Genomic DNA, 15498 nt, shown 5'->3' on the forward strand with positions numbered 1-15498 from the left:
TTTTATTATACTTAATGCATCATAAGAAAGTGTATAAAAATTATTTCACTTGGAATTTATGTTGTACTTATTTTTAGGTGAGATATATACACACACACACACACACACATACTAATTTACATTTTTTAAAATTTAATTACAAGTTTTGTTTTATCCTGATTTACTTATATACAAAGTTACATTGTTTTTCATACCAGGTCCTTCCTATTTCCTTTACGTACTCTTCCCTCCACCCATCATCAAATTGTGCAACCATATGATTAACACTATCCCCCATCCTCACGCCTCTGCTCCCACCCGCCCTCCGATCCTCATACACATTCTACAATAATGATCTCATACAGTATTTTTTCTTGTGGGATTGAGTTAGTTCACTTAGCATAATGCTCTTCTGTCCCTCCCAAATTAGGTTGTGATTTACAAAATTACTCATTACTCTTGCGTGCTGTGTAGTATTCCATCACGTGATTGTATCATAATTTCTCAATCAATTCGATTATGGTTGGACATTTGGACTGTTTTCATGGTTCTATTTAATGAAAATTTTAAGTCAACAGAGAATTGTATAGCTTGCTGTTATTGTTCATGTGTGTGTTCATGGGTGTGTAACAGTTCTAAATATTCCAGTAGAGATTTATTTATATAGGATATCAATTTGAATATCTCTTCAGTGGATTTGTTTTACAAGAACTCACAGGTTTTTTCCCCCTGTAGGTTTAAACTTTACAGTATTAACATCAGTAATTATAAAGTTTATTTTAATCAAATTAGGCATTATATAGATTAGTACTAATTTAGTTATTATTTCCCTTCATGATAATTTCAGTTTACCAAGTTTCTATAATCCAACAGTCTAGGAACTATTTAGAAAGGTTGTTAGTTAAAGGAAAATGAAATGATAGAGATTTGAAGGAACTCTGGAGACCACTCAGTTGTCTTTTGATCAATTCTGACGTGTAGTGACTAGGTTTGTTTCAGAGTAGAACTATGCTAAATTGATCAGTCAGTAGAATGTAAAATCATATCTGGTCATTGGAATACACAAGTTGAAACAGTTATTGGTGGTTAAAAATATGACTTTGGTGTTAGAAATGAGGCCAAATATCACATGATAGAATTTTGTACAATGAGTTTTTAAAAAATGTAAATGGAGACTGTACCTGTGGAACTTATCAGGTGGAACACACAGGAATCAAATTGACTCTATCTGTGGAAAGAGGTGGTGGAGAAGTGCAATATTGTCAGTGAGAACAAGGTGAGGGGCTTGTTGTGGAACAAGTACAAGTTAAAACTGAAGAAAATAAAAACATATTTATAAGAGCCATCATAAAACCATGACTATATCTCACCTGAATTTAGAGATCATTTCCAGGATATATTTAACACATTAATGACCAAAGACCAAATGCATTGTAGGATGACATCGAGGACCTTATTCATGAAAAAGGCAAAAAAGATTATATAAGAAAACAGGGGGAAAAAAGAAAATACCAAACACATGTCAGAAGAGACTCTAAAATTTGCTTTTTACTTTAGAACATAGAGAAGCAAATGGAAGAAATGATACACTATGGCTCAAGAAGATAAAACAAAGTATTATAATGAGATGTAAAGACAAACAGAAGAGAAGAACAGTTTGACACTTATAAGGTGAAACAACAGATGAAAAAAAAAATCAAGTCTTCACTTGCAGGTACTGGAGTATTCTATGAGCAAAATATTGAATGACCAAGGGAGTATTAAAAGATAATGGAAAGAGTACAAAGAGTCACTATATAAAAACTAATTAACATTTAATCATTTCTGGAAGTAGCATATGATCAAGAACTAATGGTTCTAAGGGATGAAGACCAACCTACGCTAAAGCCTTTGGTGAGAGACAGGGCACCAGGAACTGGTGGAATGCACCTTGAGACATTTGAACAAATGGATGCAGAGCGAGACTTGCTCACTTGTCTTTACTAAGAAATTTGGAAGCCAGCTACGTGGACAACTAACTGGAAAGATCTGGTTTATACCTATTCCACAGAAAGGTGATCCAGCAGATCAGAAGGTCAGCATTTACTCTGAGACAGTAAATGATAGGCTAAGAGGGTTAATGGGAGCAAGGATTACAGGGAAGAAATAAGAAGAGCACAGTTATATTGTGGATATTATAGTTAATGTTCTAAAATAAAATGTTATGAACGATTGAGTGGAAAATCAATTTGCTTTGTAAGCCTTCACTCAAATCCTAATGAAACACCCAAATAATAATGTGGCCATGAGGATAATAAAAATAGAATCTATTGTCTTCAGTATGGATTGAAGCTCAACATTGGGAAGACAAAGATTGTCACCACAGATCCAATTGGCAGCACCATGAAAGATGGAGAAGAAATTGTGCTGTTAACAATTAAAGTTTGCTCAGCTCCACCATCAAACACTATTGGCACCAGCAATCAGGAAATTAGAAAATGAATTGTATTGGGGAAAATCTGCTGTCAGCAATATCTCAGAGTCTGAGAAGCAATGAGTCATTCAAGAGACTGAGGTGCACCTGGTCCAGGCCATAGTCTTTGCAATTACTTGCTTTGCATCAGAGAGCTGGACAGTGACTAAGAATGACCAAAGAAGAATTGATGCCTTTGAGTTGTGGTGTTGGAGAAGAGTCTTGAATATACCGTGGACCACCAAGAAAACAAATAGGCCTGTCTTAGAGAGGGTGAACCCAAGCTTCTCCTTGGAGGCAATGATTTTGAAGCTCTATCTCATATACTTTGGGCACATGGACAGGAGGGAGCAGTCCTTGGAGAAAGACATCATGCTTAGAAGGAGGGACAGTGCAGGAGAGGAAGGCCCCCAATGAGATACAGTAACTAGGGCAATAGGGGTAGGTGTGTCGGAGTTAGTGAGACTGGCTCAGGATAGGGTAGGGTTTAGAGCTGTTGTACATAGGGTGTCTATGAGTCGCAGGTGACTTAATGGCACACAACAAGAACCACAGTCAAAGTATGCATCTATTTTATGTGTTCTGGGCTGATTCTGATACTTAGATAGCATTTGTCTGATGGTCTGTCCTTATATTTCGCTCAGACAACTTGTAACTCGAGTTAGTGTTTACAATAGGTAACAAATTAAAGGACACAAATAGAACTGTAAGGAGCTTCAAATGTATAAACATTTGTAGTGAATATTTGGTTTTAATTGTCTACTCAAGTTTTATGTTAAAATTCCATTTTACATCATTGTTTCCTCTCTGTTACAGTTTTCAACTTGACCAACAACATTGATTTGGACAACACCAAAAAGAAAATGGAGATATACCAAAAGGAAAATAAAGATGTTATTCAGAAAAACAAGTTAAAGCTGGTAGGTTGCTAAGTTTTGCTTTTTTTTTTTTTTTTTAAATTAAAAAGTAGTGCTCCTGCACAATAACTTAAAATGCCTTTGCTCTTAAAATCAATTATGTATTTACAATGAATTTGCTTGACATTTAATCTAAAACTAAACACACATATATAGATAAAATACTATGACAAAAGCAACTTTGATGGCTTTTGTGTTAGACTGTGCTTTTGTAGAGAAATGAATACTTTAGATGGTTGTAAATATTGTTTTCCCTTGGTGCAGTGGACGGTAGTCACAAAATAAGGGAAGTTAGTTTTTCTCCTTTTCTTACATAAAAAATGGAAAGGGATGCATATGGACATTTCTGGTTGGAGATAAACAAAACCAACATGCTATTTACTTTTACGTTAAATCTATTATTTAATTATTAAACTTAAAATGTCAGTTAAAGAGAAGAATATTCTCAATTAGAAAGACTGAATACCATAATGAACTTGATCATGATGTAGATTGTGAGGATGATGCAGGACAGGACAAGGTTAAGATCTGTTGCTGTTTATGGGGCCATATTAGTCGCGGTTGACTTGATGGCACCCAACAACAACTATGCAGTCTTAGTTTCTTTTTTGTCTGACTGAAATGGTTACAATGCCATGTATAAAAGTAATTTTGCTTTATTTTAGTTGATAAAATGTTGAAATTTGTTTTGACACATTTTAGGAATTAATGATTATATATTCTATAAGGGAAAATTATATGCATTCAGAGATATAATTGTCTGTGCAACGCAGACACCATTTCTTTAATACAGCATGGTTTTTCTAGTTTTGGGGGTAAGCAGAAGTAGTTACTTTTGAAGAACAGGAATTTGTAATAATGATGCATTTGGATCACAAGGCTGGCATTTTATCTTAGGTTTAGAAGAAACTTCTTCCTTCCTGCTTTCAAGGAATTGACACTACATTCTCATTCCATTCATAGCCAGCCTACCTTCCTTAAAAAGGTTACTTTTCTGAGAGTATCTGTAAGTCATAAATATTAAAGTTGTTGTTAAGAGCTATTGAGTTGAGTACAACTCACAGCAACCCTCTGAACAATAGGTCAGAAACTTATCCTGTACCCAAAATTTCTAATTACCTCAGAACTTTAAAATGACTAGTTATTTAATGATGTTCTATTTTGCACATGAAACTGTAAGATCTTTTAAATTGCTTTTGTGTTCCTATATTAATGTTTAGAGTAATTGGATATATTATGACAGTGTTTTTGGTCATTGATTTAAATGGATTTAAAATTCTAGCCTGTTTCTGAGGCTATAAATCTCATCTTTTCTCCTCAGTCCTGCTTGTTGGTTGAACTGACAGAGAGATGCGGCCTTTGGTTTAGCAGTGCATCTCCCTATAGACCACGGGCAGAGGTCAATCTCTTTAGTGTACCCAAAGACATCTTTTTTAGAGACTTCCTAGAATTACATAGAGCAACATTATGAAAACCCTATTGTTGATAATTGTTATTTTATGTGCCATTGAGGTGAGTACAATTCATAGCTACCGCATGAAGAGCAGATTTGAAACCTGTCCTATCCTGTGCCATCCTTATCATCGCCAACATACTTGAGCCCATGCTACAGTCACTGTGTCATTCCATCTTGACAAAGGTCTTCCTCTCCTTCACTGATCTTTCCAAGCCTGATGTCCCTTTCCAGGGAATAGGCCTCCTAACAACATGCCCAAAGTATGTGAGACCAAGCTTCGTCATCCTTGCTTCCAAGGAGCATTCTGAGTGCACTTTTCTCTAGACATATCTGTTTGTTCTTTTGGGAATCTATGAGATATTTAGTACTTTTCTCCAACACCACAACTCAAAGACATAGAGTCTTCTGTAATCTTTATTGAAATCTTCTGTAATCTTTATTGTCTAACTTTCAGGTGCATAGCATGTGATTGGAAAGACCATGACATGAATCAGGCACACCTTAATCTTTAGACTGGCATCATTGCTTTTTTGGACTTTGGAGAGGTCCCTGACAGCAGACTATCAGAATATATCTTAATGTCCTGACTTCTGGTACCAAGAGTGTGGATTGTAGATCCAAGTAAGATAATATAATTGACAATGTTAGTCTCTTATCCATCTATCGTGATATTGCCTGCTGGCATCATGGTGAGACTCGTTGTCTTCTATTCTTTTTTTCCTTGATTTTTTTTTTAAAATCAGATCCGATGGGCACAGGAGGAGATTGCCCCTCCTTTTCCAGCAGAGCAATTTGAACCACATGTCTTCAGAATTGCAGCACAGGTTCTTGCAACTAGGCTACCAGAACTCCCTGTTTTCTTGATGTTGAGATGCAATCGAAGGCAGCGGTGTTTAACCTTCTACAGCAAGCACCTCAAGTACTCTTCACTTTCAGCAAACAAGATTGTATCTTCTGCATAACGCAAATTATTGATGAGTTTTCCTCAAATCCTCATGCCACATTCTTCTTCGTAAAGTCTAGCTTCTCAAATGATTTGCTCAGCATATAGATTGACTAGGTAGAGAGAAAGGATACATCCCTGATGATCTTTCCTAATAGTCAAGAAAGTTGATGATGACAGTCAGCTGTTGATGATAGTCATTCCAAAGTTTTAGCAAGCAGGAGTGGCATCCATTTCCTAAATAACATGCCTCTGAAAACTCTATGAACTTTGATAAAAGTCAATAGTTGTAGAGTACCTTCAAGCCTTTTATTGATAGGGTCTCTATGAGTCGTGCTTGACTTGAAGGCAATCAACAACAACAAGAAGTTAGGTACTCTTCTTAGGTTAGATGTAATGGCTTTGGCATCCACTTCCTAAGTAACATGCTTTTGGAAACTATGAACTTTGATAAATGATGAAAGTTATAGAAAGGCTTCAGGCCTTTTGTTCATACAGTCGCTATGAGTTGTGCTCGACTCGATGGCAGTCAACAACAACAGATTAATTAGAATAAGCTTAGAGTCAACGAGACTTAGTGACACAATAGTTTAGCTAAGCACTTGGCTGCTAACTGAGAAGTTTTAACCCATTCATTGAGTCTGAGAGGAAGAGGTAGTGATTGGCCTGTTTTTAGGTGCCCTTGAGTCAACTGTGACTCATAAGGGACCATGTGAACAACAGATCTGAACCTTGTCCTGTCCTGCATCATCTTCTCACAATCTCTGCTTACGCCTGTTATGGTAGTCACTGTGTCATTCCATCATGTTGAGGATCTGCTTATCTTTCTCTGACCCTCCACAGTTCCCAGGAGATGTCTCTCCAAGGAATGGTTCCTTTTGAGAATAGGTCCAAAGTATATGAGAAAAAGTTTCATCATCCTTGCCTCTAAGGAATACACCAGTTGCACTTCCTTCATTATAGATTTGTTTGTTCTTTTGAAATTCCACGGAATATTCAACATTTTTCACAGTCACCATTCAAAGGCATCTATTCTTTAGTCTTCATTATTCATTGTCCAACTTTCAGATGCATAGGAAACTATTGAAGAAACTATAGCTTGGATCAGGAGCTCCTTACTCTTTGACATTGCAGTACAACTTCTTACCACTAGACTATCAGAGCTCCCTTGCATCTTATTCTTTAAACTGACATGCTTGCTCTTTAGAACTTTGAAGAAGTTCTTGACAGCAGATTTCCCCAGTGCTGTCTTTCTTTCAATTTCATAATTATTGTTTCCATGGGCATTGATTGTAGGTCCAAGTAGAAGAAGATACTTGACAACCTCATTTTTTTTCTCCTTCTATTGTGATGTTGCCTATTGGTCCATTGATAAGGGTTTTTGTTTTCTTGATGTTGAGGTGTAACCCATATTCAAACCTGTAGTCTTTGATCTGCAGTAAGAGCTTCATGCCTTTACTTTCTACAAGCAAGGTTGTGTCCTCTGCATAACACAGGTTGTTGATGAGTCTTATTCTTTCAATCCTGATGACACATTCTTCGTCATACATTCCAGCTTCTCAGATTATTTGTGCACCACATTGACTGAATAGAATTTTCCTTCTGACTTCTATTTTTCTTCTTGTAGATTCTTGTTGAAGTTTGTCTTTTATGTCTTGTTCTCTGTTCCATTTCTTCTGTTCTGCTGTTTTGTGCCTCCAACATGTTGAAAATTGCACTAGTGGTCTTGATATTCTGTATTGTACTTTCCATGCTTTTTTGTTTTAAGAAAAGTAGTTGCAATGACTAAATCATAAATTATACAACATTTTGTCATGTCATAACCATTCTCATTTATCTCAACAAGGCCACATATTTCAACTACCTATCCTTTATCTTTTGCAATCCCATCATCAGTTATAATTCACTCACCTTGATTGTATATTCAATCAATTTCAGATTTCAAAAGTTAGTAGAAATTCTCAATCTTAAATTCTTAATCTTTGGTTTCAAGATTGATGTGTGTATTTAAAGAACAATTAAATGAACAGGATTTTCTTATATGCTTATGAATGATATCCAATCCAAGAAACATTAAAAGAGGATGGAAGGAGTATAGAGTCACTGTACCAAAAAGAATTGCTTAACACCGAAGAATTCAATGAAACTACATATGATAAAAAGCCAATGATGATAGAGGAAGATTAGGTGCTCTGAAGGAATTGGTAAGAAACAAGGCACCAGAATTGTTGGAATACCAATTGACATATTTGAACAAACAAATGCTGCCTTGGATGTGCTCACCAGATTGTACCAAGAAATCTGAAGGAAAACTACCTATCCAACTGACGGGAAGAGATCCATATTTTTCCCATTGTAAAAAAAAAAGGTGACCCAACAGTGTGTGGAAATTATCAAACAGTATCACTACACACAAACAAAATTCTGGCTGAAGATTATCCAAAAATGACTAGAACAGTAAATACATTGACAGAACTACCAGAAATACAAGATAGGGTTAGAAGATGTCATGGCACTAGAGACATCATTGCCAATGTCAGATAGATCTTGGCAGAAAGCAAAGAGTACTAGAGGAATGTCTTATCTGTGTTACATTGACTATGCAAAGGAATTTGACTCTATGGATCACAACAAATTGTGGTTAACCTTGAGTAGAATGGGAATTCCAGAACATTTAATTGTGCTCCTGCGAAATTTATATTTGGGCCAAGAAGCAGTATCAGAACAGAGCAAGGAAACACCATATGATTCAAAATCAGGAAAGGAGTGCATCAGGGATATGTTCTGTCTCCATGCCTCTTCTATGTATATGAGGGGCAGATCGTTCTAGAGGTTAGGCTTTAGGAGGAGGAATGTGGCATCAGGTTTGGAGGAAGACTCATCAACAACCGCATTATGCAGATGGTACAACCTTGCTTGCTGAAACTGAGGACTATCTGAAGCACTTGCTACAGAAAGTTAAGGACTGTAGTTTTTAATGTGGATTGAAGCTCAACATCAAGACAGAGATTCTTACCACTGGACCAATTGGCAGCACAGTGATAAATGGATAAGAGATTGAGGTTGTTAACAATTACAGCTTGCTTGGTTCCACAATCAACACTTTTGGTACCAACAGTCAGGAAATCAAAAGATGAATTGCATTAGGAAGATCTGTTATCAGGGACCTCTCCACACTACTGAGGAGCAACCATATCAGTGTAGAGACTAACGTGTGCCTGGTCTAGGTCCTGGTCTTCACAGTTACTTGCTATGCATTAGAGAGCTGGACAGTGACTAAGGATGGCAGAAGAAGAATCAGTGTCTTTAGTTGTGGTGCTGGAGACGAGTCTTGAACATACTGTGGACCACCAAGAGAATAAACAGATCTGTCTTAGAGAGGGCAACACCAAGTTTCTCCTTGGATGCAAGGATTTTGAAGCTCCATCTCACATAATTTGCACTCATGGCCAGGAGGGACCAGTCCTTGAAGGACATCTTGTTCAGAAGGGTGGAGGGACAGTGCAGGAGATGAAGACCCCAGATGAGATAGATTGAACAGTAAATGGGGTAATGGGGATAGGTGTGCCAGAGTCTCTTATACTGGCTCAGCATAGGGCAGGTTTCAGAGCTGTTGTACATAGGGTTGCTATAAGTCATAGGCGACTTGATAGCACATAACAACTATGACACACATACCATTGTACTTAAGGACGGATCTTGAAATGTTCTTTTTGACAATTAATGCCATACCATTACTCTTCAGTTTGTTGTATCCTGCATATTAGATCACATGATTAATTAAAAATGGCTAATACCAGTCCCTTTCAGCTCACTAATACCTAGAATGCTGATCTTTATGTATTCCATATAATTTTTCCTTGTGGTTTTTTTTTATTTTCTACTAGTTTATTTATAAAATTTGAATACAAATACAAACAGATTCTTTTAATTCCTCTCACCTCCTCACCCATCAAATTGTACAACCTGATGACCCTTCTCCCCCAGGACATCGACATCCCTCTGCTTCCAGCTTCTCCCACCCCTCTTGGATCCTTATACTCATTCTACAATAATGGTTTTGTATAATATTTAACTTTGTGGGACTGAGTCAGTTCACTCAGTATCATGCTCTCCAGTCCCTTCTAAGTTAGGTAATAATTTATAAAATCATTGTTCCTGTATCTACCATAATTTCTAAATCTGTTCGTTTGTGGTTGGACATTTGGGCTGACAGACACATGAAGAAATGCTGCAAATCACTAGCAGTAAGAGAGATGCGAATCAAAACCACAATGAAGTACTATCTCACTCCAGTAACAGTGACAAAATTTTACAGGGCAGCAAGTAGTAAGTTTTGGAGTGGATGTGACAAGAAATGAACTCCTATACATTGTTGGTGGGATTGTAAAATGGTGTAACCATTCTGGAAGCCAGTGAGAAAATGAGAACTGAGGCACAAACAGCTTTGTACACCAATGTTCATATCAGCCTTATTCACCATCACAAGAATGTGGAAACAGTCCATTTAATTTTTGACAAATTCTGATTTACCTAGATTCATAATTTTTACAGTCTGTATTACGATTATTAGTGGATGTTTACAGCTGTTTCTCCTGTTTTAGTCATGTCATATAAGCCAATGAAGGGCCTTCACTGGGTGAAAGCTTTATTTCATCCACATCAGTATGGTAGAAACTACTTTGAGGAGACACCTCTTTCCTAGTCCCATTTTGAGTGCCTTCTGAGCTCATCATACAGCAATATATCCAGCAATTCTTCACGTGTTCTTAAAATGTTTTTAAAGACCTGTTTTATTAGAAATGAATGGTCAATTCTGCTTCTTAGACTGTCTTAGTCTGGAAGCTCTGCTGAAGGCTAGTCACCATCAATGATTCTGCCGACATTTGAAGTGCTGGTAATGATTGTTTCCAGAATCACAGCATATGAGAGATGCTTACAGAAGACAAAGTCTAGAAAACACTATCAGACACTTCTTTGTCCCCTGGTATCACTTGGAGTAAAAAACTTTCTTGCTGGCTACTATTGCTTATAAGCCTGGTACCAGAGACAATAGCGAAAAGCTGATGAATTAATTTCATTAAGATGACAAAACAAGGAGTGGACAGGGAGTAAATGTACTAGAGAATTACTTTCAGTTTAAAATAACAAGTTCTAGTGATGGATTAGAAGTAAAGATGAAGAAACGAGATAGAATAAGGCTCTACCTAAGAACATGGATACTTTAGTCTTTCAGCCTCTTCTTACCTTAGTCTAAGGAGCTCTGTTTGCCTACTGGCAAGTCATTGTGCTGCAATCCCAAAGGCATGTGGTTCAAGGCAACCTGCTGCCCCACAGTAGAAGGATGGTCATTCTCCTCCTATGCAGTTAACTGCCTCAGAAAACCCGCTGGAGGGTCAGCTATAAGTTGGTTTCGACTCTATGGTTGAACACAACAACAACAGTAACAACAGTAACAACAACAACAACAACAACAACAAACTACTTTCTTTATTGTTCCTTACAGTGTTTGTTTTCTAACTATGATGGTTTTTCTATTTATTTGCTTAACTACCTAACAAATTAGTATTTATTTATGAGTTGCTGGCATTTCATCTGCTACTATGTATATTATGTGGTGTGTGTTATTGAGGCTCAATATGTGCAAAATAACGGAAGTTCAAATTGAAGCTGAAGAAAATGAAAACAAGTCCACGAGAACCAAAATGTGATCCTGAGTCTACCTCATGTGAATTTAAAAATTATCTTAAGAATGAGTTGGGGAATGACATCATCCATGAAGAAAGGATACCATCCATGAAGAAAGCAAAAGGGCACTAAGAAGACAGAGGAAAGAAAAAGCCAAAATGGATGTAATGAAAGACTCTAAAAGATTGCACTACAGGATTGAGAAGTCAAACCAAAGGGAAGAGATGCTGAAGTTAAAGAGTTGAACAGACGATTTCAAAGGCCAACTTGAGGAGACAAAGCAAATTATTATAATGAAATGTGCAGAGAATTGGAATTGGAGAATAAAAAAGGAGGACTTTGCTCATCATTTCTCAAGCTGATAGAACTAGGAAACAAATTCAAGCCTCCACTTGCAATACAAAGAGATGATAAAGGCAAAATCTTGCATGATCCAGAAGCATCAAAAAAGATGTAGGGAATATATGGAATTACTGTACCAAAAAGCATTGGCTGACACTGAAATATTTCAGGAATTATCATATGATCAATGAAATATTTCTGGAATTACCATATTATCTGTGAGCCAATGGTAATGAAGGAAGAAGCTCACATTGTATTGTAGGTATTGATAAAAATGTAAGGCCCCAAGTATTATTGGGACACCAATTGACATGTTTCAAGTACCCTGGGTGTCAATGACAGGAAATTTAGAAGACAGCTGTCTGGCCAACTGACTGGAAGAGATCCATATTTCATTCCATTCCCAAGAAAGATCATCTAACATAATGTGGAAATTCTTTAATAGTGTCATTAATATCACATGCAAGGAAGATATTGTTGAAGGCCATTCAGAAGTGGCTAGAATAGTACATAGAAAAGTGCCAGATGTTCAGGTTGACTTTAGAAGAAACCACTGCTCCAGGGATATCATTGCTGCTGTCAGATGGCTCCTTGTTGAAAGCAAAGAATGGCAGAAGAATGTCTATATATGCTCTATTGACTGCAAAGGCAATTAACTTTGTGGATAACAAATTATATGGCTAACATTGAGAAGAATGTGAAATTTACTTCTAGACCAAGATGCCATTGTGTGAACAGAGCAAGGGTACATTGTTGTTGTTTACTGTAGAGTTGGAACTGAACCATAGCCGACCTCCTGTGGCTTTCCAGAGGCAGTTTATCTCATAGGAGGAGATTACTCATTCTTGTCCCTCAAAGCAACTGGTGGATTTGAACTGTGTATCTTTGGGATTGCAGTATAGCTCATGGTTTAAAAGTAAGAAAGATGTGCATCAAGGTTGTATCCTTTCTTTAAACCTATTCAGTCTGTATGCTAAGCAAATTATTGGAGAAGCTGCAATCTATGAAGAAAAAGAATGTGACATCAGGAGTGGAGAAAAACTCATTAGTAACTTTCCTTATTCATATGACACAACCTTGATTGCTGAACGTGAGGAGGACTTGAAGCACTTGCTGCAGAAGGTCAATGAATACAACATTCATTATGCATTAAATTTCAGCATCAAGAAAACAAATTCTCACCACTGGACCAAAAGGCAGCCTCATGACAAATGAAGAAAGATTGAAACTCTCAATGACTTCGTTTTACTTGGTCCACAATCTACAACCTTTGTACCAAGTTAGGAGATCAGGAGATAGATGATGAGTATGGACTTGATGGCTGTGCGTGCTAGAAGAGGAATTTACCACTCTTATCAGTTGTATTCTTCCCTTTTATATGTAATGTTTATATAAACACTGCTTTGTTAAGGGTTTCATTTTTTTAATTTTAGGTCTTTAATCAAGTGGTTCATTTTGCAGCCCATATATACCCATCCCTACTTTTATGTATTTATTTATCCTTACTAATCCTTCTAGATCAAGTTTAAATTCCTTTCTTTGCTGGAGGTCTGAGCTAGAGTAATAGTTCAGTAATAGAGGAAGAGATGTTTGTGAGATGATTGGGAGGAATTCTAAAAGGACTTAGCAACTGATTTAATTTAAGAAGAGTTGGAGGTATAGGAAGTAAATGAAGATGATTCTGATGGTTCCGTTTAACTGAGATTGGTACACACTTAGCAGAAATAAAAAAAAATAAAAAAAGGAAGATGGTCAGCTTTAGGAAACCAGATGATAAACCTAATTTTGAACAGATATTTAAAGTGAAACATCTTTTCTGAACGGGGATTTGTTTGAGAGAATTTAGTGATGTATGAATTAAAAAATCTTGTGGATATTAAATATGTACATGAAAAATATACTTTTAGAAAATCTCTTCCAGCTCAGCTCTTATTGAGCTATATTTGTCCATTCTATATTTGCCTTTAAATTCCATAAATTCTCAGTGGTCTGTAAGTTTTTTAAAAAGTGAAGACTTTAAAGCATTCATATTTTCTTCTATTTCTCCTTAATAAAAAAAGAACAAAGAAAAGTATTGATACTTTTAAGTGTAAGTTAGAGCTAGGATGAATTTCAGAGCCTGGAAATATTTAATATTTCTTTGAACTTTATGCAAGAGAAATGAGTAGATTTGTATTTCATTTTGTCTGTATATTAGCTTTCATTTTGCACATTTCAACACACAAGGACCATTCTTGAAATATACATGCATATATGAGAAAGTAAGACTGCAGCTTTTCAAAACCTAGCTTAAATAATTACTATTTGGAATGCTAGTTTCATAAATACTTATTTTAGACTAGGAAAAAGAGGCTTGATTGAGTATTGTGATAAGTTTTCCAGTTTATTAAGTGAAGCATTTCACTCAACAGTTGTATATGAAGATTGTCTGTGTGGTAATTTTTTAAATTATTTTAAAAATTCTTGTTAAAATGAATGACTTGAAATAGTCTGCAATAATTAAAAATAAGTACCTGACATGTTCTTGCATATGAGTAGTTGGTGGTCTGTTCCACAATCAGCTTCTGGCCTAGTTTTCACAGCTGATACTGACCTCCAGCGGTTATTTCTGCAGATGTAATCAATCTGATTCCTATGCATACTATCAGGTGAAGTCCATCTATATAACCTGCGTTTATGTCTCTTAAAAAACGTATTTGCAATGAATAAGTCATTGATTGTGCAAAATTCAGTCATCTTCTCTCCAGATCCATTTCTGTCACCGAGTCCATGTTTTCCAACTACTGAATCTTCTCTATTCCCAACTTTGGCATTCCAGTCACCCATTATTATCAATGCAACTGCCAGAAGTCCAGGCTGGGTTTAGAAGGAGTTGTGGTACTAGGGATATTATAGCTAATGTTAGATGGATCTTAGCTGAAAGCAGGGAGTACCAGAGGAATGTCCGTGTTTCATTGACTATGTAAAGGCATTTGACTGTGTGGATCATAACAAACTGTGGCTGACTCTGAGAAGAATGGGAATACCAGAACACTTGATTGTGCTAATGAGAAACCTATACTTGGACCAAGAGGCAGTTGTCAGAACGGAGCAAGAAAACACTGCATGGTTCAAAATTGGGGAGGGCGTACGCCAGGGATATGTGTCCTGTCTCCATACCTTTTCAACTTGTATGCAGAACAGATTATCTGGGAGGCTGGGTTCTATGAGGAGAAATGTGGGGTCAAGATTGGTGGAAGATCTATCAACAGTCTGTGATACACAAATGACACAACCCTGCTTGCTGAAACTGAGGAGGACCTGAAGCGCTTGCTGCAGAGGGTCAAGGACTGCAGCCTCCAATATGGATTGAGGCTCAATGTCAAGAAGACAAAGATTCTCACCACTGGACCAATTGGCAGCATCAGGATGCGTGGTGAAGAGATTGAGATTGTTCACAGCTTCAGTTTGCTTGGCTCCACAGTCAACACTCTCAGCACCAGCAGCTAAAATTAGAAGATGTATTGCCATGGGAAATTCTGCTGTTAGGGACCTCTCCAAAGTACTGAAGAGCAATGGTGTCTCTTTGGAGACTAAGGTGCGTCTGATACAAGGCCATGGTCTTTGCTATCACTTGCTATACATCAGAGAGTTGGACAGTGACTAAGGAGGAGAGAAGGAGAATTGATGCCTTTGAACTGTGGTGCTGGAGAAGAATATTGAAGGTACTATGGACTGCTAG

General features: G+C 36.9%; 1 protein-coding gene across 2 annotated transcripts in view; it reads left to right on the top strand.

The window, feature by feature from the left end:
• MNAT1 (MNAT CDK-activating kinase assembly factor 1) overlaps positions 1–15498 on the top strand; it is a 268957-nt gene that overhangs the window by 113133 nt on the left and 140326 nt on the right. For both annotated transcript variants that reach the window (XM_006891781.1, XM_006891782.1), the window contains exon 4: positions 3248–3351. In XM_006891781.1, the coding sequence (XP_006891843.1) occupies positions 3248–3351 (104 nt within the window). The remainder of the gene's footprint in view (positions 1–3247; positions 3352–15498) is intronic.

This window comes from Elephantulus edwardii, unplaced genomic scaffold (assembly GCF_000299155.1).
Source record: "Elephantulus edwardii isolate Elephantulus edwardi_28Jun2011 unplaced genomic scaffold, EleEdw1.0 scaffold00104, whole genome shotgun sequence".
Taxonomy (NCBI): Eukaryota; Metazoa; Chordata; class Mammalia; order Macroscelidea; family Macroscelididae; genus Elephantulus; species Elephantulus edwardii.